The sequence below is a fragment of the Lactuca sativa genome, chromosome 5, assembly GCF_002870075.4.
Source record: "Lactuca sativa cultivar Salinas chromosome 5, Lsat_Salinas_v11, whole genome shotgun sequence".
NCBI classification, from domain to species: Eukaryota; Viridiplantae; Streptophyta; class Magnoliopsida; order Asterales; family Asteraceae; genus Lactuca; species Lactuca sativa.
Genome location: NC_056627.2, coordinates 234,874,805 through 234,900,483, shown reverse-complemented (window position 1 = coordinate 234,900,483; position 25,679 = coordinate 234,874,805). Strand labels below are relative to the sequence as shown.

General features: G+C 35.2%; 1 protein-coding gene across 1 annotated transcript; it reads right to left on the bottom strand.

Annotated features, from left to right (window-relative positions):
- Positions 1-17,870: 17,870 nt before the first annotated feature.
- Positions 17,871-22,803, bottom strand: LOC111921714 (uncharacterized). The gene is made up of 8 exons (XM_023917296.3): positions 22,644-22,803; positions 19,970-21,793; positions 19,566-19,898; positions 19,241-19,487; positions 18,997-19,125; positions 18,581-18,920; positions 18,223-18,484; positions 17,871-18,076 (listed from the first exon to the last, which is right to left on the bottom strand). Exons 2-7 carry the CDS (start codon positions 21,745-21,747, stop codon positions 18,237-18,239), a joined length of 3,075 nt encoding a protein of 1,024 aa, XP_023773064.1. The 5' UTR covers positions 21,748-21,793; positions 22,644-22,803; the 3' UTR covers positions 17,871-18,076; positions 18,223-18,236.
- Between the last annotated feature and the right edge of the window lie 2,876 nt (positions 22,804-25,679).

Below are 25,679 nucleotides of genomic sequence, written 5' to 3'. Positions count from 1 at the left end.
ACAGGATGTAAATATAATTTGGTTGGCTCATATTAAGTCTGAATAAAGTATAAAGTTTCAAGAGTGTTTTACAATGAAAAGTGCACAAAAGTTACCCTCAACTCTAGTACATACACTATTTATAGGGTACGACAGACTAAGCAAAAAATACAAGGACTAAACTTACTCACTTCGAATACAAACAGTGCCTTGCAAATACATAGAGAGTCGAAATTGTTTGGATTTCGAATCCTTACAGACTCATACCATTTCGACTCCTCGCTATAAACGTTACGACCCCTACATATTCAACAAAACAGTTGGGCATCTCCCAGTCACCATGTCATGGCGATTTAAGGCCACATCGTAGGCATTGTGTTTCTAACAGCTTAATTGGTTATGCTTTTTCCTTCGATCCTAAGAGCTTTAAAGCTCAGATATGGTTCTTCCGATAGTCTAGATGGATAAAGTTTCCAACTTTATCCATAAGGACGCCCAAAGAGATCAACATCTTAAACCCTAGGTCCAAATAAAGCAAAATACAATAAGGACTTAACCATTAATCACTTAATTCGCAAAGCCCTTAACCCAACTACTCCATAAGAGTTCCTAGCATTTGATCTATCATAAAGATAGGTGCTTTATAGACATGCATGTCTAATTCATGTGTAGAATCCATTTTACGTCATAGTGAGCTAAAAGTGACCTAAAACTCATGCAAGTTCAAGAACCCTAACCAGAGTCAAGATCTACAAGATATATGGCTCATGAGACTCCGGAGAGTCATAAAGTTGCAACCTTTATCACTTCAAACCCACCAACCAATTCCTATGGACCAAAATATGCTAAGAAACTGGATCTACAACCAAAAAATCATCAAGATGGGAACTTGAGGACTTACAAATGGTCCACAGGGTGATTCCAAAGATGGAGAGGAGTTGTTGCTTGATCTTTGGGCTAATACCTTCTTCTTCCTTCAAAATGTAACAAAACACCAAAAAGAGCTCAAACCTCAACAAAAGCAGGCTATGGTTAGGGTTTCTGAGCTTGGGAGGGTGATGGAGGTTGAATGATCACAAACCATAGCCACAATGTCCTTTAAATACGGCCCAAGGCCCAAGAATTAGGGTTTTTCTCCGAAAGCAGCTGCCACGCCATGGCAACCCTTGTGAATATCCACCACGTAGTGGCTACCCAAAGTGAAGGTTTAGAATTAAATTTTATCTCATACCTAAAATGGGTGTTACACCCAACCTCAATTGTGAACCAACCTCAACCGTGAACCAACCCCATTTGAGCATTCCCCAAATTGAAATGCACCACGCTTACTAACTTCAGGCATCATGTATTTGCATAAAAACAAAATAAACCCATATACAATTTCAAAATTTTATGATTAATCCAAAAGAAAAAAACTAAAAGAAAAAAAAAAGCAGCACTTACAGACGATCCACACATCAATACAAAAAACTGGTGCAAAACTAAATCAAAGTAAACAATGAAAATTAAACAAAAAACATCTCGCAAAAATTATCGTCGTATCGGTGGTTTCAAAAATTAACAACAAAGTTGAACCAATAGGAAGACGGAGAAGATGTCGGTGTTCAATAGCACCGAACCTTGCGATGACAAAGGTTTGTTGGCTTCTTCTCCACTGGTGACAAACAAAGGAGGTTAGTTGGCCTTAGGCAATGGTGGAGGTAGGAAAGAATGATGGAGACTCAGAACAATCGATTCGGAGGCCTAAACCCAAACGAAATGCAAAAGAAATCAACCGAAGAAACTGGAAGAATCATCTTCCCATTTGTACTTCAATCCAGAAACTAACCATGAAGCCACACCCCTTTTGTACTTCAAGTCAGTAGCCAACCATGAAGCCACTACTCCACATTTGAAGTCGGCTCCAACAAACGTTGTCGATTAGCTTGAAGCTAAAAAATATAACGTCCATAACCTGACAAAAGATTATATATATATATATATATATATATATATATATATATATATATATATATATATATATATATATATTTGTAAGTATTTTTTTACAACAAAAATTGGACACAACGTCATTTCTCTTTATTTATAAAAATGTATTTTTCCTATTTAATATGAAAAACTATCAAGAAAACTATAAACAAAAACAACAACAAAAAATACATGAGAATTATAATCTGAAACAATATATATATATATATATATATATATATATATATATATATATATATATATATATATATATATATATATATATATATATATATATATATATATATATATATATATATATATATATATATATGGGGATAGGGAATATACATTACAGCCCCACCTAAGCTTAGGTACTAAACCTCTATAATATAACGTTTTAACTTAGTAATTTATACTCGATTTGGTTTTCACTTGGTAATATATATCGTCCCCAATAACATTTCTTCCATCCATTATCGTTTTATCATCCTTGTTTTCTTTCCTCCATTATCGTTTATTAGTTCACCTTAGTGAACAATATTATTTTTCATTGTCACGAAGGTCGAAGATAATCAATGTTTTTGCCTCCGTAGCAAAACTATTGTGTACATCATGAATTTAAATCTTCAAGTGTTAATCGTGAATCTCCTAATCGTAATTTTTATGTAGTAAAACAACGTATTTTTATGAGGTTTAGTACCTAAGCTTAGGTGGGGCTGTAATGTATATTCACTTTTCCCTATATATATATATATATATATATATATATATATATATATATATATATATATATATATATATATATATATATATATATATATATATATATATATATTCGTATGTATTTTTTGCCAATAAAAATTGGACACAACATCATTTCACTTTATTTAAAAAAATGTATTTTTTCCTATTTAATATGAAAAACTATCAAGAAAACTAAATCAAAAACAACAACAAAAATACATGAAAAGTATAATCTAAAACGAAAAAATGGTGTGAGCTATTCGGTTTTTTTTTTTTTTGTCAAAAGTGTGTTTTTTTTTTTGAAAAAAAAAAAATGATAGTTTTTTGGAGAAAAAAACTAATGGTTAATTTTGAAATAAATAATGTAAAATAGAAATATTAGTGGTAAACCGGTTACAACCCAAATCTGAAAAAATTAAAACAATCATAAAATATAAACTCTTTTACACAACCTCTCCGATCTCCATAAATATCCGAGTATTTTGGTAAAAATTTTAATAAAATCCTAAATTTATTTTTTAAAACGGAAAAGTCCCGATTATTTAACTTTTTGAATACAAAAGCCCAAGAAACCAGTTAATTTATTCATTTTAACCCTTTTTGACCACTTCAGCAGATCATGATAACAAATCGTTAATTTTTCCAAAATAATGGGATTGTTCTGCAGATTTTGTCAAATCTTGTATATAATGTATAAACGTATTATTTACACATTTATATCTATTTTTATGTATTTATGTGTTTTTTAAGATTTTTTATGAATATGCTTACGTATTTTTATGTATTTTAAATGTATAAATGTATTCTTTTTACATATTTATATGTATTTTTAAGTATTTTTTTATGTATTTTTATGTGTTATTTTTTTATATATTACAAATTTATATGTATTTTTTATGTATTTATATATATATATATATATATATATATATATATATATATATAAGCTTTTTTATATAGATGTTTATGTATTTTTATGTATTTTAAATGTATAAACGTATTTTTTTTACATATTATATGTATTTTTTAAGTGTTTTACATATTTTTTATGTATTTTTGTAACATCCCAAAAATCACGGTAAAATTTTTGATTTTCTAATCAAAGAAACCATTGTTTTCAAAACAAACCAAGTTTAAAATACAAATATCCCCAGGATCAATATATCATAAATCCCAAAAACATGTCATCGAAGGATGTGAACGATCATACATTCACCTTACCACGGTTATCAGAAGTACTTGAAACGATAAACTGAAATTGTAAGTCAAAGCTTAGTGAGTTCCCCTAATGTACCACCACACAACATATAACATATCTCTGTGATCGATTGGAAGATCGTCGGCTCCACAATCATCGGGTTGGATTACCCCCGACCCAATCAATCATCGAACTGGAATGCCAACATATAACGTGTCCATTTAGTTATCAGATAGGAATACCCTCGGGTCCATAGCCATCGGGCTGGATTACTCCCGGTCTGTTGGCTCACGCACATAGCAGTAAATCCTCAACCTAAAACACACTATGTCGACATAAACAACAAATAAACAAATAACTAGTCAGCAGGCAAAACAAGCAGATCTACAGATCACTACAACATAACAACATCCTATATACCAGGATTCAAATCTAGCAGATCACCACAACATGAAAACATCGAATATACCAGGATATAGATCTAACAGATCACTACAACATAACAACATCCTATATACCAGAATACAGATAACCTAGTAGGCTAGCATTGGTGCCTTCGACCCACAAGTATAGTAAGGAAAACTCACCTCTCAGTCTGAAAAGATAACTAAACAGGACAATGCTCTTAATAGCAGCTCAACCGGTCACCTATTCATGAAAAATGACCAGACTCAATTACAATTCAAAATACCCAAAATACCATAGGTTAAACTTGATCAAAAATCTGGTCAAAGTCGAAAGTCAAGAAAGTTAGTCGAGTTGACTCAGCTGAGTATGCCCAGCGTACTCAGCTTGTACGCTCAGTGTACTCAAAGCTTGACCAAAATCAGGATGTTGACCACATACGCGCAGCGTACTCCAAGAATTTTGGACGAAAGGTCTTAAGGGATTAATCTCTTAATCGAAGGTGAAGCTGGCTGGCACGTATGATCTTGCATGGCTATTAGGTGCCCAATACCAAAAACACTAACTTCTTAACTCATTAAGACATCCTAGTCCATGCATGGGGAAAAACTAAGTACCAAGATTACATTTGTATGGCTCTAAACACTCCAAAATGTATAAAAGGACAACTCAAATGAATTAGAGTAACCCATACTCAAATACATCAAGCTTATGGGACCAAAATGAACACAATCCATGGCTAATCAAGATCTAAACAAAACTTCATCAAGATCAGAGCTTTTTACCTCTAAGTGGTTCCAAATGATTATGTGTTTTTGGATCTAAAGTGCTTCACTCTTCTACGATGATCTCATCTTCCTTTTTCCTCCTTCAAGATCACCAAAATACACACTAAAGGATCAAAGATGCTCTAAAAATGTATTAGGGTTTGCAAGGGCCGAATATAAGGTTGGAGGTTGCTGAATGAAGGGAGCCTTGAGAGTTAAGGATGTATAAATAATGCACAAAACCTAAATATTAGGGTTTTGGTCCAGGCCACATACAACCAACGTACGCTTGTGTATGCCCAGCGTACGCAAGTTGTTCCCAAATTTTGCATAAATGCCATGAGGGACCAAATTTGCACACAATACTCATACAAAGGGTCAAAATGTAAAATACCTGGAAATCAAGATGTTACAATTCTCCCCCATTTGAATCAGACTTCATCCTTGAAGTCCACTGCTATAAACAACTCAGGGTAAGGCTCCTATATCTCTGACTCGGGTTCCCAAGTCCATTCGGAACTCGTCTGATGTTGCCACTGGACCTTGACCAAAGATACCACCTTGTTGCATAAGGCCTTCGTCTTCCTATCCAAAATATCCACTAGTCTCTCAACATAACATAGGCGACCATCAACGTGAATATCATCCAAATGAACAACTATTGAATCATCAGTCATACACTTCCGAAGCTGGGAAACATGGAAGGTAAGCAACCCTGTCAACCCTGGCAATCACTCAAAATGGCCCAATAAACTGGGGCCCCAACTTTCCCCTCTCCCTGAAGCGTATTACACCCTTCGAGGGTGATACCTTTAGTAGAACCATACCGCCGACCTGGAAATCCAACTCTGATCGGCGTCTGTCGGTACAACTATTATTCTGACTCTGAGTTTTCTGTAACCCATGTCTGGTCTATTGAATAAGCTTTATCGGCTGAAGGACTACTCTGGTCCTTCCCGTAACATTGTGACCGACCTCTCCCCATCGTACTAGGGTACGACACCTCCTCCAATAGAGAAGCTTGAATGGCGGTGCACCGATACTAGAATGATAGTTATTGTTGTATGAAAACTCAACTAAGTGAAGGTAGGAGTCTCAAATCCTACCAAAATCGATCAAACAAGTTCGCAACATGTCCTCAAGTGTCTGGATGGTCCAGTTGTTGTAATATCTGATTAGCAAGTATTTTCATTTTTAGCCCTTGATCTAATCAAAGTATGCACATTTGGTCCCTTGTTGTTTAAGTTTGGCATTTCATCCCGTACGTTGGGTGTACATGAGGGTACACACATCATACTCGGTAGAGGATCGAGGATGCCATGCTAGTACACTGCACGTACATATGGTACATCGGGTGTACTAGCTCGGTCTCTAAAACCCTAAAATTTAGGGTTTCACCCCTATTTAAAGTCATTAACTCACCCTTGGACCTCCTATAATTAACCTCCACTCCTTCCAAACCCTAATCTCAAGTGTATTGCTTGTGAGTGAAGATCTTGAAGCTTGGTGGTGATTTTGGTGGCCTTTTGTTGAAGAAGAAAACTAGTGAAGAAGGTGGGGTTGCTTGTAAGCATGTAAATCTAGAAACTACTTCATCCTGTGCATCTTTTGAAGGTATAAAGTTTATACCTTGATGTGTTTCGTTTTAGATCACCATAGATGAGTTGTTATGACATTTTGTCCCAAATCTTGGACCTTTGTGAGTATGGAGTACTCCAGAGCATATTAGTGTCCTTTCATGTGTTCTAGGTCTTGTAGATTCATAAAAATGGTTACCTTATCATTTCGTTTGGCCCATGCAGGATTTAAGTGACTTAGAATGTGATGGAAGTTAGATTTTTGTGTATTGGGCCCTTCCCAGCCATGCAAATGACTTTATGGGTTAAGACATCCTATTCTGGTCAAATCTAAAGTTGGGAGAGGTGTCTTAACGAATTAAGACATAAAAGTTAATGAATATAGGTCAGGCAAAGTATGTCAGGAGTACTCCTGGCTATGCCCCGCGTATCTAAGCCCATTCTCGATTGGTCACTGATTTGAGTTGTACGCCCCGTGTAGGAAGGAGTACGCCCAGCGTACGCACTAGGCAGTTGATGTTTTTCTGACTTTGACTTTTGTCAACGTTTTAGGGATTTGGACCATTGAAGGGGAAAAATGATCTTTTTCCCTTAAGAGGATTAGTTGTGGAATTTGGACTGGGGAGTTAAGTTATGGACCTTAATTTCTAATTAGGGTTAATTATTGTTATATTAGACAGAGTCTAGTTCCGGCAGTTCGGGTGTGAGATTTATCTATCGTTAGTATCAGGTGAGTCTCCTCACTTATTCTTACATGTGTGGTAGAATAGTAATAATTTTGATGACCAGTCGGGTCTAATTCTTATTTTGTATGATGGTGTGTACGTGTTACTGAGACTACGGATAGTCTCCAGGGTTACTGATAACCTATAGGGCATGTTGTTGCCCATTGGGACTGCTGATAGTCCCCAGGATTGCTGATAACCCAAAGTTGTTTATTTATGTTGTGTTGTATGTGGTATTTTGGAGAACTCACTAAGCTTTATGCTTATAGTTGTTGATTTATGGGTTTCAGGTACTTCTAAGGATCGCGGAAAGGCGAAGGTCTTATTGTACACACTCGCTGGGAGATTTGTTACTGGGACATTCTGAAATACTCTGATATTTTGTGATGATGATTTGTATTTGACACTTTTTTTTGTTGACTTGGTTTATGAACAATTTTTTGGTAATTTAAAAACGAAAAAATTGGTTTAAAATTTGAGGCATTACACTTGCTCTGACCGTTAGTCTTCGAATGATAAGAAATGCTAAAATGCAAACTCATACCCAGTTCCTCGTAGAACCTCTGCCAAAACTGCAAAGTTAACCGAACATCCCGATCTGAAATAATAGAAACCAGAATACATGACGGAGTCTACAGGTTGGGTGATTCAAGCTACTATAAATGCGGTAATAAAGGGCACTTTGGCACAAATTGTACTGCCACTACCAACACCCAGGTATCTGATCTGATTTGCTTCCATTGCAATCAAAAGGGACATAAGAAGGCCAATTGTCCAAGTTTTGCAGCGGTGGGACCAGTAGCAGCACCTGCTCTGGTGACTTTAAGGATCACTGATGGACGCCAAGGCAAGCCGGAGGCACCATTTATTCAGAGTGGGGCATTTCAACTGAAAACCGAGGAGGCTCGTGCAGCACCTGATGTGGTTACTGGTATGTATTTTCTCCCTATCTTCTTATTTATGTTATTTATCATGCTTATATGTTTGCGATATTATTTAGGTTCATTCCTGATGAACGATATTCCTACATTGGTTTTATTCGATTCAGGAGCTACCCGATCATTTGTGTCTCTTGAACTTAGCAAGAGGTTTGACAATACACGAGGGGGAGCTAGATTATCCACTAGAGGTAAAGATTTATGATGACCATCTGGTTTGGGTATCGAGTGTTCACCGGGGATGCATTTGGAGTTATTCAGCGAGTAGTGTCCGATTGATTTGGTTCTTATTCCCCTGCGATAGAGCAAGGTCATTGTGGGGATTGACTGGTTGAGCCTCAACGGGGAGATTATTGATTGTGGGCTTCAGTTGGTACGAGTTCAAACCCCAAGTCGGGGAGAGTTGGTGATCCATGGTGAGGGTGCTTAGCGTGGGCTGGCCCTCTGTTCGGCAGCGAGAGCCAGACGTTATCTTCAACAGGGATGTTTTGGGTTTGTGGCCTATGTGATGGATACCCAGGAGAACGGTGAGGTGACCGTGGATGATGTACCTATTTTTTGGGAACATCCAAATTTTTTTCCCAGAGAATTTACGTAGAGTGCCTCCTGAGAGACAGGTGGAGTTTTGGATTGACTTGGTTCCAGGTGAAGCTCTGATAGCCAAAGAATCTTATTGGTTAGCACCTCCAGAGCTCCAGGATTTGTTAGACAAGGGATTTATTCGACCAAGTAGTTCACCATGGGGAGCGTCGATCCTATTTATGAAAAAAAAAAGGATGGGTTGCATTGGATGTGTATCGACTACTGGGAGCTAAATAAGCTAATGGTGAAGAACCGTTATCCACTCCCGAGGATCGACGATTTATTTGATCAACTTTAGGGCGCATCTTGGTTTTCAAAGATTGATCTACGTTCAGGACATCATCATATGAGACCAGAAAGAAGGATATGCAAAAGATGGCCTTGCAAACTCGTTATGGTCATTACGAGTTCGTGGTAATGCCCTTCGGGATCACCAAGCTCCAGTTGCATTCATGCACCTCATGAATCGCATATGTAGGCCTATGTTGGACCAGTCAATGATTGTGTTTATCAATGACATCCTGGTCTATTCCAGGACTCGGGAACAGTATGAGGAGCATCTGAGAGAGATTGTATGCAAATTTCACTAAGTGTGAGTTTTGCTTGCGTGAGGTGCAGTTTTTAAGGCACCTTGTCAACCAGAACGATATTTTGGTTGATCCGGTCAAGGTTGAGGCGGTGATGAGGTGGGAGGTTCTAAGGTCTTCATCCCAGATTTGGAATTTCCTTAGATTGGTAGGTTATTATTGAAGATTCATTTAGTATTTCTCCAAGATAGCGGTTCATTTGACTCAGTTGACGAAGAAGACTGACACTTTTCGTTGGGGGCATGAGCAGCAGGAGGCTTTTAAAACTCTGAGGCACCGATTCTGACCCTGCCTGAGGGTGTAAAATACTTTGTGGTATATTGTGATGCGTTAATCACTAGTTTGGGTGCAGTTTTGATGCAGTGAGATCAGGTGATCGCATACGCTTTGAGGCAGCAGAAGCCTCATGAGGCAAATTATCCTACTCATGATTTGGAGTCGGGGGCTGTGATTTTCACCCTTAAGGTTTGGTGACATTACCTCTATGGGGTTCGTCGTACTATCTACATGGATCACAAGAGTCTGAGGTATCAGATGAAACAGCCAAATCTGAACGTGCAGCAACATAGATGGTTGGATGTGGTGAATGATTATGATTGTGAGATCCTTTATCACCCGAGGGCGGCCAACATGGTGGCCGATTCTCTCAGCCTCAAGATGGATACTACCCCGATCAGGGATGTGTGTTTTAGGATGACCGTGATTACCCCACTCTTGGAGTTGATCCAAGAGGCTCAAGTTGAGGCTATGAAGGAAGAATACCGGAAAAGTAAGTGTATAGTGGGTCAGGTGGCTTCATTTGATTATGATAGTCAAGGATTATTAACCCTTCATCAGAGGGTGTGGGTTCCATATTGGAGTGGAGCGTGTCAGATCCTGATGGAGGAGGCACATAAGTCAAGGTTCTCTATTCATCCCAGAGCGACAAAAATGTATATAGATCTCCGGCCTGACTATTGGTGGCCATGCATGAAGCGAGATGTAGCATGGTATGTGGAGAGGTGCTTGACTTGCAGGAAGGTCAAGGACGAGCACCAACGACCACAAACTAAGTTGGAGCCGTTGGGTATTCCCATTTGGAAATGAGAAAATATTACAATGGATTTTATCATGAGGTTACCTCGGACGGCACGCGGAGTGGATTCGATATGGGTCATCGTGGATCGATTGACCAAGAACGTATACTTTATCCCAATTCAAGAGAGTATATTTGTAGAGAAGTTAGCAGACATCTACATTTGGAAGGTAGTGGCACGTCATGGGGTGTTAGTTTCAATTGTTTCAGATAGGGATGTTTCTTTTACTTCCATGTCCTGGAAGAGATCCCATGAGGAGCTGGGTACTCGTCTACACTTTGGCACGACTTTTCATCCACAGACTAATAGCCAGAGTGAGCGGACAATCCAGACATTAGAGGACATGCTGTGGGCATGTGTACTGGATTTTGGTGGGAGTTGGGATATATATCTTCCTTTGGCGTAGTTTTCGTATAACAATATTTGTCATGCTAGTATTGATCAACCTCCTTTTGAGATGCTCTATGAGAGGAAGTGTAGGGCCTCGATATGTTAGGGTGAGGTCGGTCAATGGGTTATGGTACTTCGGACGACCGAGTTGATTCAGTAGGTTCGTGGCAGACTTCAGACAGCACAGAGCCGACAGAAGAGCTACGCAGATAGACGTCGGTCAGACTTAGAGTTGCAGGTTAGGGACATGGTACTCCTGAAGGTGTCACATTAGAAACGTGTCATCCGATTCAGGAATCAGGGTAAGCTAGGCCCCAGGTATATTGGTCCTTTCAAGGTGATAGCTCGGGTGGGCAGGGTTGCGTTGCTTGGATCTGCCCAAGGATCTCAGTCAGATTCTTAGCACTTTTCATGTCTCTCATCTGCATAAATGCTTGGTCAATTATTTTGCAGTGGTTCCATTGGAGGACATTTAGGTGGATGATCGCCTGAACTACATAGAGAGACCAGTGGCGATCCTCGACGGGAAGATGAAGACTCTTCAAAAGAAGGTGGTAGAATTGGTAAAGGTGCATTGGCGTCACCGGAATGGGTCATAATGGACATGGGAGCCTAAGGAGGATATGAGAGAGCATTACCCATAGTTGTTTGTAGAGGAGGAATTAGAGGATGAAGTTTGATTCAAGTGGGGGAGAGTTGTAACGTCCGATTTTTCAAATAAACTTCTTATTCATTAAGTATCTACTTGTATTGCATGAGGACCTAGTACGCTGGGCATAAATAAGGTACACTATGCGTACCATGAAGAGCCTTGGACATGGGGTAGCCCCTGGTACCCTGGGCGTACCCATTTGTACGTTTGGTGTACGTCAGTTAGGGGAAAACCCTAATTTTTAGTGTTTACACCCTATTTAAACACCTTATGTCCCCAAAGCTTTCACCTTATCAGCCTTCATTACCTCTTTTGATCTATATCTCGAAACCCTAACCCATTTCTCAAGAGATTGACCCTTTTGTGTGTTTTGGTGTGTATGTGTATAGTGCACTTTGGAGAAGAAGAAGAAGCCCTGTAGAGAAGCATTGATCAAGTGGAAGCTTGTAGTTCCAGAAGTAATTCACTCTTTCCAACTTGTTGGAGATATAAAGCTTCTATCTTGATGACTCTAAGTGTTAGATCTAGTTTAGGGTTTGCTTTTATCATATTATGGTCCCTTGAGTCATCCTTGTGAGTATAAGCTACTACAAGAGCTTAGAATGTTAGATCTTATCATTCATGATATTGTTAGTGCTTAAAATGCCATCTTGATGGGTTATGATGAACCATGCAAAGTTTGGTGTTCATTCTATGTGGATAAAGTGTTTAAGTTGCGTTTTGGAGCTTATTAACACATGCAAAAGCATAAAGATTGCAACTTTATGGCTTAATACGTTTTATTAGGCTTAGATCTAAAGTTGGATGTTGGGTCTTAAACATTAAGACCTTAATAGAAAGATTGGGTCTTGGATGCGTACGTTGGGCATAAGTTTTGGTATGCTGCGCATACTGCGTCTTGGCCTCGTAACCTCTCCCCGTGTGAATCAGCTGTACGCAGGGTGTAGAAACGAGTACGCCGAGCATACTCTCTCAGAACACCCATTTGGGCTTTTTGTTTTAGGCTACCTTGGCTTTAGGGTTTTCGGCATTGTTGGGCCATAAGTCCTCTGGGTTGGGCCTTTATGGGTTGGGCCCATATTGGGCTTTGAGTGTCTCTTTGACTTTGGTCAAGTTTGGAAGTGGACCATGATATGTTAGGCCCATTAAGGGAAGGGTAAAGCGGCCTTTTTACCCTAGGTGTCGGGATTTAGAACTTGGGCCCTCGGTTTGGGTTAATGACCTAATGGCTAATAAGGGTTATATTATTTGTGATTTAGTATTGGGATTTTCAATTCAGCAGCCCGAGTGTGATTTGTTTATCTTCAGACTGAGGTGAGTACCTTCAATATACTCATGCATCGAAGGCACCAATGTCGGCTCATTGGATATGTTTGTATGATAATAGTTGTCTCTGTGACTCTTATAGAAATGATTGTGTGCTAGCTATAGTGGTGAAATAGACCCGATACCGGTTGAAAGAGATCGAAGGCAGTGAAATATACCCAATACCAGTTGAAAGAGACCGAAAGGGGTGAAATAGACCCAATACCGGTTGAAAGAGACCGAAGGGTGTGAAATATACCCAGTACCGGTTGAAAAAGACCGAAGGGGGTAAAATAGACCCAGATATGTATTGTCTATTATGTATGTTTGGTGTGAGGTATTTTGGGGGAGCTCACTAATCTTTCTGCTTACGATTTTTAGTTTATGTTTCAGGTACTTCTAGCTCAAAAGGGAAGGGCCCAGTTTGATTGCACTGCGTCCCCTCATGTTTTTCGCATTATGTGATTTTAGGATTTTGTACTCTGATGTTATTTCACTACGATACACTCTTGGTTATTTTGACATGATTATTGGATGTTTTGGAATGAACTTAAAATCAAATTTTTATCTTAAATTTTGGGGTGTTACAGTTTTCTTAAGGCCACATGAGACTGGTGAAGTTTTCATATGTGCATAAATTAATATTTTGTTTTTTTAATTCGTTGTTTAATTTCAAGATAAACGAATAAGAGATGTTTAAAATATGTGGATATGTAGGAAAACCATCTACACATATTCAAAGAAGCTGTGAGAATTTGATGAAACGGTAAAGACGAATTGAAGTAAAAAAATACATAAATATGTAAAAATAATATAGTTATACATTTAAAATACATAAACACACATAAACATTTATATAAAAAAAACTTTAAAAAATACATTAATATGTAAAAACATATATAAATACGTAATACATAAACAACACATAAAAATACATAAATAATAGGGAAATCTTCAGAAAAGTCCTAATATTTCACCCTAATTTACGAAAAAATCTCAAACTAAAATTGGTTAATGAAAAAGTCCCGATTACCGGAAAAAACAACAATTTAACCCTTTTTTCCGGTTTATCGGTTTCAATACTTACCCGGTTTCATTAAAGTCTTATTATTTTACCATAATTTTCATTAAAGTCTCATTATTTTACCATAATTTGGGGCTTATTCATAAATTATGGTAAAATAATGAGACTTTATTAAAACCGGGTTAGTAATGAAACCGGGAAAATATGGCCAAATCGTCGTTTTTACGGGTAATTGGGACTTTTTCGTAAACAAATTTTAGTTTGGGACTTTTTCGTAAATTAGGGTAAAATATTGGGACTTTTTCGGAGATTTCCCTAAATAATATGTAAAATACTTAAACATACATATAAATACGTAAAAAATATATATATTTATACATTTAAAATACATAAAAATACATAAACATCTATATAAAAAACTTTTAAAAAAAAATACATAAATATGTTAAAATACATATAGATACGTAATACATAAAATTAACATATAAATATGTAAAAAAAAATATGTTTATATATTTAAAATACATAAACATATACATATAAAAACTTTTAAAATACATGTTTATATATTATATACAAATTTGAACGAAATCTATAAAAAAATCTCATTATTTTGAAAAAATTAATGATTTTGTCTCATGAAGAACATATCAAAAATGACTAAAATGAATAAATTAGCCAGTTTTTTAGACTTTTCTATTCAAAAAATTAAATAGTTGGGACTTTTCCGTTAAAAAAAATAAATTTAAGACTTTATTTAAAAAATTCCAAAGTAAATTTTTCTGGAAATTTCCCATATTATTTTATATAAAGAAGAAAAAATAATTTCAATAACTATAATATAGTCAAGTGACGTCTGTTTAAGCCTTTAAGGTCTTCAACGATAAATTCCATTATGCTTACATTGTTTACAGATCCGATAACTGCTTACTAGTATTACTTTAGTCCCCGTATATGTAGTTTTAAGAAAGGGGGAATCCTTAAATGTCTAAATGAGTATTTTATGTTGAAGAACTAACATTAATTTTTCCTTTAAGATGTTATAAATTTCTTATTTATCTCTTTATTATTTTCCACCCACCATTTTTCCATTAATATATATTTTACAGTTGAATTAATAAGCGGCTTTGTTCTTTTAAAAAAATAAGTCAAAATAAAACCCACTTTTTTATTGCAAATTGCTAAAGTGGTAGCAATTTACACGACAAAAGCCACCAATAATGTTTTCATATGTCACAAAAAAGTTGTTCATTCTAAGTTTAGCAATTTGGAGAAGTAAAGCAAGTGGCATTTCTTTATAAATAATGCAAAAGTATTTTCATCATCAATACTTTGAAGTCGTCTCTTCATATTTTTATAATCAAATGATAATTTCTTACGTCTTTCTAACAATACATATTTTATTGTCATGACAACACGAAAGTTGGTCAATATAATACAAAAAAGAAAATCTTTAAATCATATTCACTAGAATCTTCGATAATTCGTTCTCTTTTCTTATTCCTATTAAAAGTCACACCTTTGTTTTTTTCTTAAATAATCTTTGATACATTCTAAAACACTCGTGATTCACAACAGCTACAAGATCAAATAAGTCCTATTATGTGATTATTTGATTCTTTAATTCAAACATTAAAGATTCCTAAAATTCTGGCTTAACTGCTAGCTTTTATTTAGAGGGTGTTTGATATTGTTTATTTATAACGAATTATATCTTTTTGAAATCATGCTGATTAACTTATACATTATGGATTTAGAAAAAAGAAATTTTTTTAATTAGCTTATGCGCTGCCAAAATAAAATAAATCGATAAATTATTTTTTTAATGTTTACTAAAGTTTGATTATAAATATAAATTACCCAAAAAGACCAAATAAAATAGCATATTGGTGTATGCTCAGCAATTAAAAAAACAAGGCGTGTCAAGGTAGAACAATAGGTGTTATGGCATGAATTTTATTTTTTTTTTTAAATATGTTTTTTACATGAAACCATTTAGTTTTTTGTTACCGTTTTAGCATAGATTTCAATACAACTCTTTTAAAAACTTGATATACATCTAAAATTATGTTATTTCTTTTTTTATGTATAAACAATTGTCACGTTAAAAAACGTGACTTGTAAAACTTGAAGCTGGATATTGATTTTTCATGCTATTTAAAAATTAGAACCTAGACTAAAACCCATATGCTTTAAGGGTTAAAATAATACTAAAAGGTCAAGCTGGTTTCTACGTATAATAACTATTTTTAAATAAGTTATAAACCCTATCAAATAAGTTTGAATAAAAACAGCTCAACAAAAGATAATTATTTAAATAATAAACATTTTTTTACTCTATTTTACACACTACCTATTAAGAGTACCAAATTTCACTAAAGTTAAATAAACAATCTAAAACACTCCTTTACTTTTGATTTTTTTTTCTAAGATTTTGTGATATAATATGATATTGTGATTAAAGATTACGCATCCCAAATGTTAGGTTATGTTGTGATGTTGATATTGGTAGATTGTAATTTACCTAAAAGGCCAAAACCTAATCCACAACCATCGACAACACATCTACAATCAATTCATACACCCAACAAATGACACATATCCATGCCCATGAATCATGATGTCCCTTTTCTTTACTTTACATTACATGGTTCAAAAATAAAATAAAAAATATTGTTTTTAGTTGTGCCAAGTGTCCAGTTTAAGTCTTATTGTAATGTCAGATTAATGAATGTGCAGTACGAATTGTTTCTAAACCACATGTTCTTACACAACTTTATATCTGATCAAATTGGATCCTTGCATGTACTACTACATCTATCTCTAAAAGCGGAAATTTTTGTAAGGATTACTAAAACTAGAAATTTTTTAACATATTTTGAATTAAGTTACGTTTATTATCCCTCCGTATTACTCTTTTTTTTTAAATCTATTCTTAAAATATTTAGTAGCAGCTTTGGTCACTATTTGAGTTTTTGTACAGTTTTGTATTTCTATTTGAACCCAAGTAAAACAGTTATATTTGAGACTAAAACTGAAGTACCAAAAAATAGTCATTTTATTTGAAATAATGACTAAGATTGAAAAGTCAAAAGAAAACTTTTAAGACCAAAATTGCTTAAAATTTGCAAGAAAAAAAACTTTTAAGACCAAAATTGCAAAATAATAATAATAATAATAATAATAATAATAATAATAAATAAATAAATAATAAAAATAGATATACTAAAGGACCAAAAGTATAACGTACTCTATAATTGATTAACGGTAAAATTTCACAAATGATCCTAATGTTTTCAATTTTTCCTTAAAATAATCCTTATAAAATGTTTTTTGGCTTGAATAAAATTTTTAAACAAATCTTGCACACCAGTGGTCATTTTAAGTTTAAATTTGTCTCACTGTTAGTTATATGCCCAGAGATGAGTTTGGGTTTAAAATCAGATAGTGGTGTTCATCTTTTTTTTACTTCATATGAGGATCATTAATCAAAAGGAAGGGTTAGTAATCGATTGAACGAATTCTAACCATGTAGTTGACTACACACACGATAAACGTCTCTCTGAGGTAACCCTGGTTGATTTTTTTTAAACATAAAATAATAAAAATAATATAAAAATCTAATTAAAAAGGTATGATAGTCTTTTCATTTATATTTAACAGAAAAATAATGGTGTTCGTCATAAAGACCGATGTTATGCAAGGTTTGTTCCAAAAGAAACCATAGGACCATTCTTAAAATTGTCTTGCCTAAAAGAAACCATATTATTCTATTACTCTGGCACATGGAGGTTGAGTAGGTAGGTTTGCAAGAGAGAACTACTTAGTCATCACGTATGTCACACGACAGGTACGACTTCTAGAACACATGACTTTTGAGAAACACAAAGGTTGGTGTCCTTTCGATCTATAATATAATTAAAACTTAGCAACTTCCAAAACCATAACACTTTCAAAAATAAATCATTTTCAGATATCATCATCAAGATTCACCAACACATATAAAAAAAAAAAACTGATTACGCCATGAACACATGGCAGGAGACGTATACAAATCTCACCTTGGTTGTAATTATTACATAACATTTTTCCCCGATTAGCAAATAAAATCAAAAATAAACATCCCCGCACATCACTCCACAAAAAGACAAAAACCCTGCAAAAAAAGAAACAACTCCTTAAAGTTAATTCAAATAGTAATCATGACAAGACTGAACAGGACAATACTATACTAGTCTGGGTCCCAATGGCCAACAGTACAGCCTGTTTTGTTCTGTTATGTCTGAGAAATGAGAATTATACCGGGAATTAGGGTTTTAGCATAGGGTGGGGTTGGTGGTGATGGGTTCAGATTGGAGGGCGTTTTGGACAAGTTCCGACTGTTCTCTTCCATGAACGGTGTAGAAACCGGTGGCGGTGGCGGCAGAGGGAGCACGGCCGACGTATTTGACATCGTCAATGGTGCCTCTGTTGAGTGTTTTCATGGCGGTAGCAAGGCGGGGGGCAATGTAACTGTAGGCTCCCATGTTCATTGGCTCCTCCTGGCACCACACAATTTCTGCATCTGAAATATCCAATCAAATCCAACCAAAGTTTTAGTTATTCCATCAGTTTTTCTTATCAAGACATTTATTTCATATCAATTAGGGTTTGAAGTTACTTGGATATCGCTTGAGTTCACGCTGGATGAGGTCATATGGGAAGGGGCAAAGCTGTTCGACTCTGCAAATTGCAACGTCTTTGCCATCAATTGACTTCCTCTTTTCATCAAGTTCATAATAAACCTTTCCAGAGCAAAGAACCAAACGTCTAATTCCCTCTTCAAGATCTGAGTGGTCATTTTGGTCTTTTATCAGACGTTTGAATCTTGTTCCTTGTTTGTCAAAACCTGGGTGACCTTGGACATCGTCAAACTCTGATAGATTTGATTTGCATTCTTTGTGACGAAGTAGATTTTTCGGGGACATTACAATAAGTGGCTTGCGGAACTCCCTATGCAGCTGGAATGTAACAACAAAATGTTAAAAAATATATATATATGAATTATAAAATTTAGAAATGTATAATTGTCATCACCTGTCGACGTAACACATGGAAGTAATTTGCGGGAGTTGTGACGTTGACAACTTGCCAGTTGCATGTTTGGATTTGATTGCGGAGTGTTGGTTCCATTTCAGGTACAACAAAAGGATTATCATCGCTCATCTGTAATAAGATTTTTTACAAAGGAGATTGAATTAATAAAGGGAGAATATAGGAATCTGAAGGAATTGGAATTCGATTCCATTCCTTCGTATAATATAAGTGGAAAGAGTAATACCTGAAGAAAGCGCTCAAGTCTTGCACTAGAGTGTTCAGGGCCTTGACCATCATAACCATGAGGTAGCAACACGACTAAGCCAGTCTGTCTCAGCCACTTAGCCTCCCCACTGCTCAAAAACTGATCAAATATCACCTGAGCTCCATTCGAAAAATCCCCAAATTGAGCTTCCCATAACACCAACGAATTAGGGTTTTCCATTGAATATCCCAACTCAAATCCCAAAACAGCAAACTCCGAAAGAGAACTGTATCAAGAAGTAATTAATGGTTAGCAAACTAAAATCATTTCAAAAAACTTTTGAGAAATTGTAGGAAATCATCACCTGTTGCTAACAGTAAACATTTCCTCATTTTGATTCATCATTACATGATCCAACGGACAGTATCTGTCCCCTGTTTCCTGATCATGGATAACAGAATGCCTGTGACTAAAAGTTCCTCTTTCAACATCTTGTCCACTCAATCTCACATGATTTCCTTCCACAAGTAATGTTGCAAAAGCAAGAGCTTCTGCAACTGCCCAATCAACACCCTCTCCACTTTCAATCATCTTAAATCGGTCTGCAAATATCTTCTTAACAGCTCTATGAGGCTTAAAAGTTTCCGGAAGAGTTGTAATCGCCTTTCCAACATTCTTCAAAATCTCAGGTTTCACCCTACAAATCAAAAGCCAAAACTATGTGTGTAAAACAATGTTTAAAATGAAAAAGATTTACATAATACATACCCAGTGTTACGAATACGTGAAAGTTGTTCAGGGGATTTAAATCCAAGCCAATAAGCAGAAAGCCAATCTCTTCTTTGAGGGACATAATCCTTACTAGCAAGAAACTCTTCATTAAGAATGGAGGTAACCTTGCTTTGAATTCTATCAATATCTTCTTTTGTAGCTTGCCCAGTTTCTAGAAGCTTCTTCTGATAAATTTCAAGTGAAGAAGGATGATTCCTAATGATTTTATACATCTTAGGTTGTGTAAAAGAAGGTTCATCAATCTCATTATGCCCAAACCTCCGATAACAAACAATGTCAACAACAACATCGGAATGGAATGTCTGACGCCATTCCGCTGCAAGCTCACAAGCATGAACAACCGCTTCCACATCATCACCATTGACATGAAAAATAGGAGCATTCAAAGCTTTAGCAACATCTGTACAATACTGTGATGACCTTCCAGCTTGTGGATCAGTAGTGAAAGCAACCTGATTGTTGACTACAATATGAATTGTTCCACCTGTAGTGTAATTTGGAAGACCACTTAAATGTAAAGTCTCATACACCACACCTTGCCCTGCAAAACTTCCATCTCCATGAATCAAGATTCCCATGTTCTTTGTTCTATCAGCATCATTTGAGTAATACTGTTTTGCTCTTGTTTTTCCAACCACAACAGGGTCAACAGCTTCTAAATGACTAGGGTTTGCAACTAAAGACAAATGTATCCTCTTTCCACCTCTTGTTGGGCGATCATATGAAGTACCCAAGTGGTATTTCACATCACCTGTTCCAGTGTAGAGCCCAACTTCATCAACAGGTTTTGTTCCTCCACTAAATTCACTGAAGATTTGTCTTAATGGCTTTCTCACAACGTTTCCTAACACATTTAATCTTCCTCTGTGGGACATTCCGATTACAATGCTTTCAACACCAAGATCTGCTGACCTGTCAAACATTTCTTTCATGCCTGGGATTAAAGTCTCACCTCCTTCAAGACCGAATCTTTTAGCAGCTGTCCATTTTGTGGCTAAGAAGTTTTCGAATTGTGTGCTCCAAATGAGTCTATCAAGAATGACTTCACGTCTTTCACTGTTGTATTGAGTGGGAGTTGGGGTTTCAATTCTGTCTCTTAACCAGTTGCATCTTTCACGATCAGCAATATGCATGTATTCATAACCAATGCTTCCAGAATAAGCTTGTTCGAGTCTTGTTAAGATTGATCTAAGGGTTTGAACAGGGCGATTTTCGGATAAGAAACCAGACATTCTCCATACACCGAGGAAAAACTCACGATCTAAATCGGCTTCAGTGAAACCATAGAAAGCAGGGTCTAAATCGTCTGGGATTTCACGTTTTTCAAGACCCAATGGATCGATTTTGGCTTTCATGTGGCCATATACTTGGTAAGCTCTAACAAGAAGCAACAAACGCATGCTTTCTTGGATTGTTTGGCCAGATATTCCAGGGGATGTGGAAGCTTGGCCTACAAAGTTTCTGAAGAAATTGTCCCATGATTCATCGACACTTTGTGGGTCGTTTTCCCAAGTTCTTTGAAGCTCTTCAAGGTAGACACTGCTAGTTCCATCTAAGAAACTGTCTGTTAGGCGAGAAAGGGGGACAGGTCTTGGGACAGGTGCAGATTGTGCTTTTGATTTGAAAAGTGTTGTGTGAAAATGTCGAGTTTGTGAAGGAAGAAAATGCTTCCTTGCTGCATATGTTCCAGTTTGTGATAAGCTTCTTTTGATTGCAAGCTTAGCTACACCAGATCCAGCCCTAAACCACGTCATCTTTTTCAACTTTTGAGTTTGCCTATCTCTTGGTTTATCTCAAATGCTGCATAACAAAATTTAAAGTTAATCTTCCATGACAAAATCTCAAACACCCAATGACCCAATAAACAGTTCAAACTTCAAAATGAAAGTTATCAAACTCATAAGATTTTGTCATAGTTGTCAAAAAAACGTTTGTGATAGGAATTATACAAATCAGATTATGAAGCATACAATGTGAGTCCAACTGGAGAACTGAATACTATCTGATTCAAGAACATGCTAGTGAATCACTGTTGTATTAGAAGATTGCAGAGTACTTTCGTAACATATGAGTTCTATCCTAGAATTATGACATTAGGGTTTAGTGATGCAAAACTTAATTAGTAGCCGTGTTCAATAGAAATGTCTTCTTTGTTTGTGTTTGGTATATAGATGCAGTTAATTACTTTGAGACAAGAAAACCTTTTCATGATCAATGATGATGACTTTAGGTACAGAAATACATGTTCTCGATGTAACGTTTTACATTTCTATGTACTATGAAAAATATAGCTAAAAGAATCCAACCTAAATTAAATCCACGAACTAACAACAAACAACGATGCGCATGTTACTTTGTTAGAGCATCCATAAGATTTCAACAACAACAGACCCGTACACGCTATATTATTGAGCAGAATAAATTTCGCGGAAGCACTAGACGGATTCAAGCAAAACGAACGCTAACTTCTCATATCAGGAACTAGATCTATAAGTGAAGTCATTACAAGTACCAAAAATTATAGCTTACAAACTTGTTTTCGACTTCAGATTCACGCAATAGAAATCAGTAAAGGAAAAAGGATGAAATCGGGAAATAATAAATACAAATTAATATAAATTAGAAGCGAAAGGATGAAAGAGTAACAAACCCTAATTTTGTGGAAGACGAGGAGGCGATGTTTTCTCCTTGAATCTAGAAATGGAGATCGATGGATTGTTTCATTGCGTTGAAAAAAGATGGTTCCATTTGAACCGACTCAAAGTATACGGACACTGGCGACCGCGATTCCCTTCTTCCAGAAATGGTGGCTGACAGATATTATATTAATGCCCCTGTGGTTTAATAACATGTCACGTTAGTCCTTTGTATTTTTTGTGTTAATTAAAAAATATATAATTATCCTTCTTTTTAATAAATGAAGGTTTTTTGTTAATTTTTTTATTAACTTTGACATTTGTCATTTTATGGTATTTTTGAAATAAATATTATATATTTGTTAATTTTTTGTTTGTTTCAATTTTTAAAATTAAAGTCATATACTTATATATGTAAAATATTAAATATCATAATGATATTAAATTGCAATAAATACATTTCTTTCTTTCTTATTTTAAAATTATATATTAAAAAATATTTTTTGTTTACACTTTAATATTTAATGTTTTTTCTTAAATCAATTCGTATAATATACGGGTCTCACACCTAATATTAAATATAAAAGATTTTAAAAATGATCACTTTATAGCCTTTGATGAAAATAATAAAATAAACAAATGTCTTCAAAAAATGACTAGATGAAAATAATAAAATAAACAAATGTCTTCAAAAAATGACTATGCAGTCTCTAGACGATATTTTGTGGACTCAGAATGTCTTCTATGAAGCCACAGGTCTATTGGTTTATTATTTTTCTTTACCCCAATTTATTTTTGGCCAAAACTTTTATCTTTCTAAAGAATTCTAAAAAACTAAAATTCTTAAAAGTTAGTTATCTAAAAAAAAGTATATTTTGAAATGTTTGAAGAAAGAGAGCTTAATCTGCATAAAAAAATATTTTTTGTTATATACCAAAATGCCACTAAAATTTGATTCAAAGTTGAGTTGGTAGAGTACATGCCTAATGCATAGAAGGCCCTTTGCAAAAAAAAAAAACCTTATTTTCTAATTATTTTTTGGCATTAAAAATTATAAAATAGTCATTTTTATAAAGTTTTATATTAAATAACGCTTTTTAATAAAATGAGTTGTCAATGATAATGTGTGGATCTATTTATATTGTTTGGATTTGTATTGGTAAGATAAACGTCAATTAGGGTTAAGTAGTTTTTTTTTTTTTTTTTTTTTTTTTGTAAGAATATAACAACTAAATGTATTTTGAGAAGAAAGAGAAAAGTGAAGGGCCTTTTGTGTGAAATGAGAGTGAAAGACTCAAATTGGGTCAAAAAAGGGATAAATAAATTATTTTATTTAATTTTGATGACTAGTTCCATTGCAATAGGTGTGTAAAATTGATTACGTAACTCGTTAATAATACGACATTTAGAAGCATTTCATTTATTATCTAATATTAAAAATGAATTATCATAACTTTAGGATTTAATAAATCGTAATAAGCACATAATCAATTCAAGAATAACCACCAAAACACCCTTTAAATATCATATGGTTGACTTGTAAAAGTCACATTATCATTACACCTAAATGTCAAATTTTCAAAATCATCACAGGTGTTATATTTTAAGTGTAACATTCATACTTTTTGAGTAGAAGCTTTAATCTTTATATTGAAATTAGTTTAATAACATCCTTAATCATATATAAATAATATAATAAGATTACAGAAGATAATATCATCGATTAGACAGAAAGAATACATTAAGATTATAATAAAAACCATCATTTGTGTGTTTCTTCTATACCAAACTGAAAATGTCATTACTTTTGCATACCGACTTCAAACCAAATTCAATTATTGCCTATGTTCTTTTCAAAATCTAAGGATAAATAAAATTTCATATTTAGAAATGAGATCTAGATAAGGGACTTAATTGATTCTTATAAGGTATTTTGACCCAACTTTTGTTATCAAATATGTGAATATTAAGCCTTCCAAGAACTCTATAATGGAAATGAAGTGTGTAAGGATATTCTTGAAGGCTTGAGGCTAGTTATGAAGTTAGTATTAAGATGGGGCCAAACGAAGAAAAAAAATTAAGAGTTAGCCATGTGTAACGCCCAATTTCAGATGTTTCTTAATTCAGGATTGTGGACCTAAAGGTTTTGGGCTTCAAGAAATAAAGTTTAGACCTTATTGAATGTTGATAATATTTGTTATGAGATCTAAGCCCTTGTTTCGTATGTTGGAACCAAAGGGTAAAATGAGAAAAGTTATATGTCGGGCTTCTCGCATGTATTATGGTTTTAGCTCGACATGTGTTAAGCCAAGACATTGGAATCGAAAGTTTTTGGTTTATATATTTCGATTTGAGTTTACCAATCGAAAGAGATTTCAATTTAGCTTACTAGTCGTCAGTAGTTTCGAGTCAAACGCTAATTTTAGATTTGATTTCAATTGGTGAAGGATTTGTAACGAAGGTAAAGAACCAAGATGAAACATCCCAAAATACAGTCCAAAAATTTTGTTTTAAATCATTTAAGAAAACCATAAATCATCGAACTTCATAATAAAAATTATAAGTCATGTGTCTCAAAATATCACATCAAAACACTATACCAAATGTCATGCTAAAAATATCAGAGTAAAAACATCCCAGGATGAACAAATAGTGTGTGCACTGCAATCATCCTGAGCTCTTTCCCTTGCTAGTGGAAGCACCTGAAACCAAAACTGAAAACTGTAAGCACGAAGCTTAGTGAGTCTCCCCAAACTACCACATACCATACACATATAACATACAACTAAATGATTCGGGCCCCGCCTACACTCCGCTGTCTAGGAGATTCAGGCCCCGCCCCGCCCCACACTCCGTTGTCTACGAGATTTGGTCCCCGCCCACACTCAGCTACTATCATGCATACAAGTATCACACAGATAATAAGTATCTCTAACTCTATCAAGCATGCACATAACCATACTCAAATAACACTACGAGATTCGGGCCCCGTCCACACTCAACTACTATCATAATCACATATAAGGGCCGACCTTGGTGTCGTAGACCCG